General features: G+C 34.4%; 2 protein-coding genes across 2 annotated transcripts; one reads left to right on the top strand and one right to left on the bottom strand.

Annotated features, from left to right (window-relative positions):
* Positions 1-819: 819 nt before the first annotated feature.
* Positions 820-5,428, top strand: LOC111046893 (sentrin-specific protease 1-like). Its single transcript, XM_022332538.2, has 4 exons — positions 820-981; positions 1,558-1,695; positions 3,019-3,105; positions 4,875-5,428. The coding sequence occupies exons 1-4, from the start codon at positions 859-861 to the stop codon at positions 5,034-5,036; spliced, it is 510 nt and encodes a 169-aa protein (XP_022188230.2). The 5' UTR covers positions 820-858; the 3' UTR covers positions 5,037-5,428.
* A 165-nt stretch (positions 5,429-5,593) lies between these two features.
* Positions 5,594-11,176, bottom strand: LOC120351462. Its single transcript, XM_039428956.1, has 6 exons — positions 11,028-11,176; positions 9,053-9,185; positions 8,677-8,887; positions 8,194-8,412; positions 6,914-7,177; positions 5,594-6,165 (listed from the first exon to the last, which is right to left on the bottom strand). The coding sequence occupies exons 4-6, from the start codon at positions 8,285-8,287 to the stop codon at positions 5,852-5,854; spliced, it is 672 nt and encodes a 223-aa protein (XP_039284890.1). The 5' UTR covers positions 8,288-8,412; positions 8,677-8,887; positions 9,053-9,185; positions 11,028-11,176; the 3' UTR covers positions 5,594-5,851.
* Between the last annotated feature and the right edge of the window lie 456 nt (positions 11,177-11,632).

Genomic DNA, 11,632 nt, shown 5'->3' with positions numbered 1-11,632 from the left:
AAAACCATGGAGCTCATAATATGGGTATTATCCTCAGAAAAATCCAAAACTCGAGAGCCTCTATTCAGGTGCTGGTGTTCCTCCTTTGATCCTGATTGCATAGAACCAGCGATTCAAAACCCATAAAACTTACCAAATACTCTACGAAAGTCACAAAATCTGTCATTAACTAATGTACTGCTTATAGTAAATCACACTATTGAAAGATTGTTTATCACTGCAACTGACTAACTTAATCTCCCATCAAATGTTGTCAAGATTCCTCATTAAATTGACGGATTGTTGTTCCATCTAAATCTAACGGCTAAAATATTATTAAGAATTTGAATAATGAATGATTCAGTACTGTTATAAATGAATGTTTATTCCCCCCCAAAAAAACTAAAAATAATTCACCAATAACAGAAAATATTAGATAGTTTACATACAATAGTAATTAGTTTCAGATATCTCTTATAACCTATTTTTTGGACATGTAATCAAAATTTGGGAATGGAATAGTTTTGGGCCAAGCCTGTTGTTCCTTCCCAATCATATTTATATGATTTGTTATTGTATCCACGTATAAATAAATAAATAAATAATGTGTCTTCTATATGTTTAGTGTTTTCTATATGTTCTAGAGTAGGTTTTGTTTCATTTGTTATTAATTTTTACCTTGACCTTTTAAAATTGTATGATACTGAAGTAAATTCATAATTTGTCATTGAAAATGGCTCTAATGAGTCGAAACATGTTGGGAATTAATTAAATATGAAAACTGTACTTGATGATGTTAATTTCATTTCGATACTGGAGTATTATGGTTGTGACAAAAAATGAATCCTTCTCCGTATTTTCCAGGTTATAAATTTTTACATGAATTTGCTGATCGAACGCAGCAAAAAAGAAGGTCTTCCCAAGGTGTATGCCTTCAACACCTTCTTCTATCCAAAGTTGATGGAGTCGGGCCATGCGTCCCTCAAAAGGTGGACCAGAAAGGTAACATTCACATTTTAGTTATCGAATAGTTTATGGCCACTTATCTTGACCGATGTACAACAAGTTACGTATCCTGACTAAGAAACACATTTTTAAGTTCCATCCATATTTTTTATATATTTAATTACTTTGGATTTATTACAGGAAATATAGGGATTTGTTTGTTTTATAAATCATCACATCTGATTTAACGAACTGATTGATTTGAAATTTTATATAAAGATTCCGAATAAACTGAGGATGGTCATAGGACTATTTTTTTATAAATTAATCTTCCATTCCAATGATAGTGTTATTCAAATAATAACAGTATTTTTCGTATGTGAGGGTGTTAAACGCAATAGGTCTCAGGACAGGTCTCAATAGGACAGGTCTCAAGGTAGCGTGCTTTACTCTGGTCGATTCTGGCCTGGGCCAATTTGTTCTCTGGAGTGGAAAATTATTTTCAGGGTAGGCCTAGATGAAAAAAATTGCACTGCGTTTCTTAACTCTTGTGATAATTGACTAGTTTATAAAGATTCTTTTTCAAACTGATATTTTTTTATTTTGTCAAGTTATATAATCTTTGTTTTGCAGATAGATATTTTCTCGCAGGACTTGATCATTGTTCCTGTACATCTGGACATGCACTGGTGCATGGCTATAATGGATTTTAGGAGTAAAAGAGTTGAATACTATGACAGTATGGGAAGTCATAACAATAAATGTCTTACAGTAAGTACAGTAAGTACTGTACATTCAAAATAAAATTTGTTGTACCTTGCATCTGTAATTTTTTTGTGTGTATTGTGTCATTCAAATGTTTCAATTTATAAAACCTGAATTCAATCAAAGAAACATTGTGAGAAGATACTTCGTTCATATCCACTCTCATGCAAGTTATACTCCTATTCAAGACACTTTCACAAAAATTATAAATATGCATAATTATACTGTACCGTTTTAGAGTATTTAATTGAGTTTTAATAGATAACAAGTTGACCACCCCCATACACTAGCGATATCAACTCAAACTAGCAACAGCTGCTGTGAATTCAGATTATCGTCACTAACTTATAGAAGGCCGCGATCACATCGGATGCGTTTTCGTTCATACAAATATCTACGAGAACGCACAAACAATCCTAAGGTTTCAAGGTAGATGTCACACGCTGCATATATTGATAAACCTACTGCACTTATAAACACCTGAAGTTCATCCAACACTATGTACTTTCGTTTACGCACCACAGATATTATCAAGTAGGTACGGTATTCATAAACACTAGTCGCAGTCAAAGCTTGGTGGATCTCAGTGTACAAAGCCATAGCTAAATTTTTATAATCCTTGAAATGATAATTTTTTTCAGTACATTATGTGACCACGATCAAACCTACAGAAATCGGAACAACTTTAGAATTTTGGCATTTTCTAAACTCTAGAGTTCCAGATTTTTCAAGTTGTGGTATTCTTTTTAAACCACCTATTATTCAATACTATATATACTAGTATACTATTTATATGACGATTGAAATTATACAATACTGCATAATAATTGTTTGGAATGATGTTTAGTTTTTCAAATCTAATATTATTTCTTGGCTTGAAAGTAAATAATCGACAAGAAAGTAAAAGTGAATGAATATTAATTGTTTGGGTGTTGCTGGTGAAGATAATTGGCTTTCTATAATGAGAATACTTACCTTGATAATATTTCTGTTATAAAACGGTACTTGAATATTCTAATCAAAAATAGAGTTGTTTTTACTTATTATAATCAACAGATAAGTTTATTCCATAATTTATTAATATTCAATTTCAGCGTCATATATTTTTTTTAATATATATTACATTTGCATTTAGTGAAAGTGTTTTATCCTGTTGAATCGTCCGATATTGATTATAAATTTTCAAAATTCTTTTATTATTCGTAGAGATTTCTCATTTTTTTTATTGAAAGGAATGTTATTTCTTTATTCACACAATCGTATTGTCAAGCTTCTGCAGCCCATCAATCAATTTCCATACTCTGTATTAAACAATCTCTTCTGCTTTAGGCTCTTCTCAAGTATCTGGAAGAAGAAAGTAAAGATAAAAAGAAAACACCTTATGACACATCGGATTGGAAAGCTGTGAATATGGAAGTGAGTATTTTTTTGTGGTAATTTATCTTAAAATTTTCAAGAAATTTACCTTGTAGAGTCCAAATCTTCTTAATATACCTCATATCTCTCTTGCCACCAATTAATATGTATGTCAGTTGACAGTTTTTCACTGAACCCCGTTTGTCATATTATTAAATCTCAAATGTTGAAAGTAATTCTTACGTAAGAAAGTAGAACTATCCTTATACAGTATATATGAAATAATTGGAAAATTTATTTATCAAGTGACTCAATATGGTATGGCCTTGTATGTCCTGACCTCTTTCTATAGACCTTAGGTTTAATATTGTTCTCATTGTTTGAATGTAAGAAACTTTGAAAATCATGAGGTATAGGTGAAATTCTTGTTACTTTACGTAGGCGCCGCCTAAGGTCAGTCTAGTTTATTGAAAATTGAATGGGTGAGTGAAGCAGGATAGCATACTATTGCCATCCGATATGATGAAATCTCTAGAGGAGGATACGAATACCGGACATCTGTATACATTGAATACATTATACAAAATTTAATTTATAAAGTTGTATAAAATAAAAAATGACGCAATCTATATGAAAAATGCATATTGATATTTCTAATTAATTTATAACTATTCTTATGCCTTCTTGTAAACTCCAATATGTATTACTAAACCAGGGGTTTAATCTAGAGGGACATAGACGGTGTAATATATGTAATAAGTAGCTGACTGTGTTGTGTGTGCATATTTCATGTTTCTGATAAAAACAATATAAAAACTTTTAGTACTCTTTTATTAAAAACATTTTTACTTGAAAATTACCTATGGTCGAAACTAGTCGTTAATTTATGTATTAAGAGCGTAATGCGCGACTTTATCGCTCGCGCAAAACAGTTATCACACGACGCGAAGCGGAGCGTGATAATTTTGCAAGAGCGATAAAGAAGCATTACGCGCGAATTACATACAAAATTTTTTCTACAACTGCACAAACCTGTTGAATCACTTATATCTGGCGGATTTTATAATAATTCGTCTACTCTGATATCCATCATGGCTGTAGAATCGGTACAACTACCGACTTTCCAGGTTAAGATCTGACCGAGAGTGGTTTGTCTTTTGGCGAGCTGATTAGCGAGCGTAAAGAAACTCTTCTGCGCATGCGCGAATGATTTGCGAGCGTAAAGAAAATCTACTGCGCATGCGCAGATGATTAGCGAGCGAAAAAGTAGATTCTCCGCAGAAATAAGCTGTTTTACGAGGGGAATTGAGTATGTAAATTCTTTCTTTACGCGCAGTTGTAGAAAAAATATTTTAAAGTTTTTAATAAAAGGGTACTAAAAGTCTTTATATTGTTTCTATTTGAATCAAGTAGCCCATATAAGTGAAGTGATTTTATGTTTCTGTTATAAGCGTAACTCATATTATATGAGTTTATTCTCTGGAATAAGCTAAAACATGTGCTTATGAATTTATTATGCAGTATGCCGCGATATGCACGTCCATTGGTATCCTTTCCATATACCAGTGGTCTTTTAAAACGACCCCATGCTCGATTTTCGATCCTAGTTATTAGAGACTAATTCGAGTATGATGATGCAATCCTAATATTTTATGATTTCTAATATCTACGAATTATATCTATTGAACTGATTTATTTTAAAATATTTCATGAAGTTAATACATTATTGAATCATGTGTGTTCAACGATAATATATCAATTCAGTCAACGGCATTATAGAACAAGCATTTTTCATTTTTAATCTTGTGTTTTTGTTCATTCTTGCATAGGATATTCCGCAGCAAACGAATGGCAGTGATTGCGGTATGTTCGCGTGCATGTTTGCCGAATACAAATGTCGAAACGCTAAGATCACATTCAGTCAGAAGGAAATGCCTTACTTCCGTCAGAAAATGGAGAAGGAAATTCTAACGGGCAAATTGATGATGTAATCTTGTGAAAAGTGGTGAATGTAGCATAACTACCAATCCGCACTGATAAAAACTATTGTTAATAAATTTTAACAATTTTTGTATTATTATTGCCTAATATTAGTTTAATATTAATTTTTAATAATCTTGTAGGATTGATCTTTATTTATTAATAATCTTGTCTAATGATCAGTTAAGCATTAACAATAGTAGTCATTAATTTATTCAAACCCTTCAATTTTCTATGTTTTATTTTCAAGATCTTTGTTTTGATTTTCAATCATTTCAATGTTGATGAAAGAGATAACCATGTACAATTTCTCATAGAGAAACCTAACAGATAGAAAATTATGCTGAATAATTCATTTTTCTACTTTTCCATTAAATTTATTCAGCTTACAGGATGCCACTTACTCTTTGTATGTCTGAGACTTGAGACCGAATGCTAGTTATAAACGCCATCATTTATTGTAATTCACAAACTTTGTCATTTTTATCACTTATGAAATGTACAAATGTAATTTATGATGGAGGATTTATTTATGTTCAAATCAGGTTCTACGTATTAAAACTATTTCTTCAAAACTACTCTTTTTTATTGAAACTAGAATTTTATAAGAAAGCTATCTTTTTTAAACATACAAATTCCAGTACGAGCCTTAATGGCATATCTACTAGCATAATAGTTCAATAAAAAAGCAAAACAAAATAAATTGAATATAGCACTTCTTTAAATATCCACAACGATTCAGTATTTGATTTATATTGTGAGGATTATTGTATTGCTAGGACTAATGGCTCAGAGTTGCTCGCCTACCATATCGGTGATCAAAAATTCACGTGATCTCAAAAAAAGGCCAGGAATAACGCACGTGTTGCCGGAAGTTTGAGAAATGTTGGGAGTGTGCTCTTTGATGGGTGTTTCGCAAGATTTGACAGTGGCTTCGGGCTCGCACAACTTGGTGAGCGGGCTGAACGCTGATCCGGGGGGGGCAGGTGCCGATTTTCATGTCGCCGGCCGCCAGGCACATGACAAAGTAGCGGCAGTGCCCCGGGTAGGGGTGGCGCGAGTGGTCTCCGAACTCCAGCAGGCCGTGTGCCGGGCATTGGAACCAGGAGCAAGAGCCGTGGTTCGACGAGGCATCGCCGCCTGTGTGTTCAACGCAACGGTCCAATATTTAGCATACACACCATTGCACTAAACAAACACTGTATTTGATTAACAACAAAATATTCCTACAAAATTACATTTTTTTATTTTCATGACATGTCCGTTTTTCCAATCGTAAACATCGTCATACGAAAACTGAATGACTTTTAAATTATCGGTACACTTGATATTATTAATGGTGATTGTGAATCTAGGTTGAGTGCAACGTTTCCTCTCTGAGGAGATAATCTGACGTCATGAAGAGAAATAACGTAGTTCAGTGATGTCCACAACATTATTTTTCCCCATCTGAATACTATTTAGTACTTATTTAATAAGCTCGATCTTTAGAATATTGTTAACGAAAAATGTGACAAAATTTTCAGATGTTCAATGATTATTATATATCTGGTTTCAAACTATGAATAAATAAAATTGTAAGCCCTTAAGTTAGTTGTTGACTTGGTTAATTGTAGGCTACATCTTGGTAATTGTGGTAAAGTCATTTATAAACTCTCATAAATTGTAAGTTTTCAATTAAAAATTTGTTTGTTTATTTTAGAATTTTTATAAAGTTGTTGACTGAATTATTCATTATATCCGAATAAATAATATTTGAGTAATTGAATATGTCGACAGTGTTGTCTGAAATTTATGATTGATATGGTTTCAGTGAATGTCAAGCTGTAAAAGTGAAATAGTGTCTACTAGGTAAATAATCCGGGAACTACAAATGTGTTGGAAGTACCGGACTGAGCGACGGCGGCGGTGGAAGGCGGTTTGGGCGGCTCGCACGCCTTGACGCTGGCCTCAGGCTCGCAGACGCGCGACTGCGGACTGAACGCAGACCCTTCTGGGCATGCGCCGATCTTGATGCTGCCATTGGCCAGGCACATGACGAAGCAGCGGCAGTGGCCCGGGTACGGGTGGCGAGAGTGGTCGCCGAACGGCAGTGGGTTGAACGCTGGACACTGGAACCATGTGCAAGATCCGTAGTTCGAGCCATCCGGTCCTGAAACATCATAAATAAAATAAGTAATAAATAATATATTTATTACCATTTCGTTTACAATAAAAATTGGTCATTGTCACAAGTATACAAAATAATCAACAATACAACGTTGCAAACAGCCTGCTCAAGAAATTGATGGGTTGACAACATAACATAAGCATAGAGGAATAGCAAATTTGTCACCATGATCACATAGGAGGACAGATATTTGAAATGCAATCATGTAGACTCTGTGAACTTCTTGTAAATATGTATGTGCTTAACGGGGTCCTCAATGGATAATAATTCGGCTCTTTTGACTCTAACAGCAACTCAACAAAAAATGAGTGACATGAGTCCAGTTTATGAGACTTCCTGTGGAGTTCTTTAGTGTAGACTATCAGAAATAACGGCCACCCGTGATGTTTTCCATGTTGCCAAACCGTTAAATTTTTTAATATTTCTCTGAAAATCTGCAGTGGAAGAATATGGATAGTTCAACAACATGTCCTCATTTTGGAGACCTCTTACATAGTAACCGGCTCATAGTTGTTAGATAATTTTTTTATTTTTAGCAAAAGAAATGGATGAGAGAGGACATAAGTTACAGAACAAAACTATATTCCTGTTTCTTGAGTGATCGGTTCTGTAATGATCTGATGTAATACGGGCCTATATAGGAATAAATAAATGGCTCATGCTCCCTCATTCTTTACAGAATACAGAGGGATGCAAAAATAGGTGTAGGCCTACAGCAGTGTTTTTATAGAAACAGTGGGGTTTTGCTTTGTTTTTTTTCGTATTGGTTTCTTCGGGTTTGCAGATTTGACGCCTAGTGAGATCGTACTGTATATTTTTTTCAAGTAGAATGACTGCAATCCTTGTCCTGTAGAATGAGTTACAGGTTATAAGATGGATGGTGAAGGGTGAATACCATTTTTTGTGGGTTCCGAACCACCAGAATGGATCTTCTTGAGTTTTCAAGAGTGATTTCTCCAACTTTTCTCTAGTGTTGTATAGTAATTGAGTGATCTTACCTATTGTGCAGCCAAGAAGAGCAGGTGGCAATAAACATTTTTGCTTTTCTTCGTCAGTTGCTCCTCGACATATTTTCTCTTTGTCATCAAACATGAGCGAATGCAAGCACTGATCTGGAATACCGGTGCCATTGATGCACTTGAAAAATCTTCCACAGCCTTTGGGGTCATTGAAAAGCCCATAGAGACGTGGGCAGTCTCCTTTTCCTCTCGGCACCTCTGCATGAAAAAAATATTGAATTCAAATGAACACTTTTCTCATAGATAAATGCTAAACAAGAGAATCTTGGAATATGAAAAATATTTTTCAAGATACACATTGATGCATCTTAGATCTTATGGAGATTTGATTGCGTACAAACTGGTTTATGAAGATCACTTCAAAATCCATCTTCATCAGTTTCTACATCAGATTAACTGTCATCAATGACTAAAAGAAGGAAGTATGGATAATCACTATTGTTAGCATAACTCAGAACTCACCAACATAGCCGGGGTTAATTCTGGCAAAGTGGGCTCTTCTTCGACTGCTTCATCCAGAATAATTGTTTCAGTAATCGCCATATGCCTTTTAATCCTGTCTTCAATAGGAGCCAATGCTTTTTCATTTTGTTTGGCATAAAGGTCTTTTTTTATTTTCTGATTTTGCGATTCCTGGTCGGTTTCTTTCGAGAGTTTTTTATAGGTATCACATCTGAAAGGTTAGGCAAAGTTAGTATTGATTTTGCATGGAATGAAATCTTAGAAGCAATCTAAGAAATATTGTCATCAATGGAAAAACAAAATTATATTTGAATTTTAATTACATTGTATTTGGAGAAATACTATTAAACTCGGATAAAATGAATACAATACTCACAAATTCTGTAACCAATCAAGATCAACATATCTGTTGCTTTTTATCTTATCCTCAAATGAATTTACTTTAGGAATAATCGGTTTTCTGACCGGTGTAATTGATACTATTTCCACATCTGAGCCGCCATCGTCGCCTAGAAAAAAAATCAATTGAATTAAAGACATCACAAAACTGTGAGAATGATTGACTGAATATATTTGCTCCTTAGTTGAACATTTAATTTACTCATTTACTTAGTTGAACATTTATTTAATAAGGTATATTTAAATGTATTCTTATTATCAGCATGATATGATACCTATATGAAAGTCTTACGATAATAATTACAATAACGGTAGATAATTCATTTCATTCAAAAATATAAATGAAACTACAAGGTTAGAGGTTGGAGAACATGGATAATATATAGTTGAAGGAACCATCATTTCAAATACAGATTCAGGGCCCTCAAAAGAAGGGACCGACAAAATGCTCAGAATAATTGAGCATGTTCCCCTTGATTACATTTTAATGCTGTCATAAAAAGTTTGTGACTGGAGAGCTGAAAGCGGAAAGGAGAGCTGAACGTTTGGTTATCTCCAAACTAAATCCAAAACGAAGGAGTAGATCTTGAAGCGGCCCCACCCTCCACCACTTCTTCCTTTTCCTTCATATTTCTGGGGAATAAAGCTGGACAGCGCGCAGTTAGTCCTATAGTGAACGTGGAGAAGGCCATTTTCGAGTCAATAGCACATCGACGTACTAAGAAGCCAACGCGTATAGTTGGACTTTACTCGTAACATGGACCGTGATTGACTCCCCGGTAAGCGAGCAAACCATTCCCTACTCTACAATAAGCAGTTGCTCCTATACCCCTTGACATAGTCTCAGTAGCAGGGGAAACAATCACCGCCGAATAGACAGTTGTCAGCTTCTCGGCCATGTTATCCCTCTGCGTCGCTGGGGTTCTTGAGCCAGCCAACACACATTTTACTCCCCTACCGCCCTATATCCTGTACCCAAAAATCCTATACTTTGGCAGAGGGGAAGGGCACCACACTCAGTGAAGCAGAGCCAACTTTCCCCGCTGTCCCTAACCTAAAACCAAAATCGCCACGTTCAGAGGAAGACAAGGGCGCCCCGCCAACATATCTTTTGACCGAGCAAGAATAATAATAATAAGGAGCGAAGTAAGTACCACCAATCCACTCAAACCTCGCTTCCTTGCCTCGACCCTAGTCCTTCTGAGCCTCCAATTCAATCAATTAATCTCTTCATTCAAGATGTACAATACATATTGTACATGAATGCGTCATCTACATTAAACAATACTTACAATCATTCCGAAAACAGATATAACCAACAAAGATAGTAAACACAATGAATAAAAAAGACTAAGAAATTGTCAATAAACCACAGATTTATTGATACTTAGAAAGACCGGTTTCGGTTATTACACCATTGTAAATCTCTGATAAACTAGTCTAACTTACTAACTTTTAAAAGTCTCAACTACATAAAAAGTGATAGTAAACACAACAAAAAAAGAAAGAAACAATAACAGCCAAGGAAGGTATCCCTAAATTCTTCAAAACTATAAGTTTCTAACTCTTAGGTACTTTTTCAACTCGATTTTGAACCTTGCCCTATCAGTCTCGCTTCTACACGGGAGGTAGCTCATAAATTTCATCCCCATAAAATCTGAACTTTGTTCAAATTTTTCTCTTCTATGTTCCATTATAATGAAATCAATGATCAATTTACAATGCGATATGAAAGAATCAATCAATAAAACCTTCTCATTTATTCTCTATTCAGAATGGAGCTACTTCGACCTTCCTCTTGCTTTTCAAACGCAAAACTCATGTTTTCTGTATTCCGCAGGATTGGTAAAACTCAAAACGTATTTTTTAATCAAAAAGAAGTTTATCGACTCATCTTGATGTATATTACATTCCACATTAGTAACAATAATAATAGAAAAGTGAAAACTTACTTTCTTTTGCATATGAAGGTTTGACATCCAAGCGAACAGGACGTCTCTGTTTTTCAGGTTTGGTAAAGTCCATAATTTCGACTTTCTGTTTTAAAGTTGTACCTTGTACAGCACGATCACTAGAAACTAGATTTTTTTCCACATCTTGACTGCAATTAAACAACAAATTCTTGATCAGAACACGTGAAATGCGCTATTGTCATAAAAAATACTGATTGAAAAGCAAAGGCTCTTTTCTAGAATCAACATTTAGAACCTTATAAATGAAATGCTACTAAATTTAAGAGTTTTTATTGTAAATTTTGTAGAACTATTGTCAATTTTTCGTTTGCTAAATTTTTGAATCAACTCTTTATCATTTTAAATATAGCTCACAAGAGAAGTTTGAAAAACAAATTTCTTAGTAAGATTTACTACAGACTAAGTTAGCTGGTGTATTTTTGGTGTAAAATTTGGGAGAAGAGCAGTTTTGGGCTACCTAAGTCTGTTGCTTTCTCCCAGTCATTGCTATATGATTTGTAATTGCATTGATGAATGGAATAATAAATGAATCGTGCAAACGTCTTATTAAAGACAATGCAATGTACACACGGCAAATTACTGTT

Source organism: Nilaparvata lugens, chromosome 5 (assembly GCF_014356525.2).
Source record: "Nilaparvata lugens isolate BPH chromosome 5, ASM1435652v1, whole genome shotgun sequence".
Taxonomy (NCBI): Eukaryota; Metazoa; Arthropoda; class Insecta; order Hemiptera; family Delphacidae; genus Nilaparvata; species Nilaparvata lugens.
This window is presented reverse-complemented; position numbering and strand designations above follow the sequence as displayed.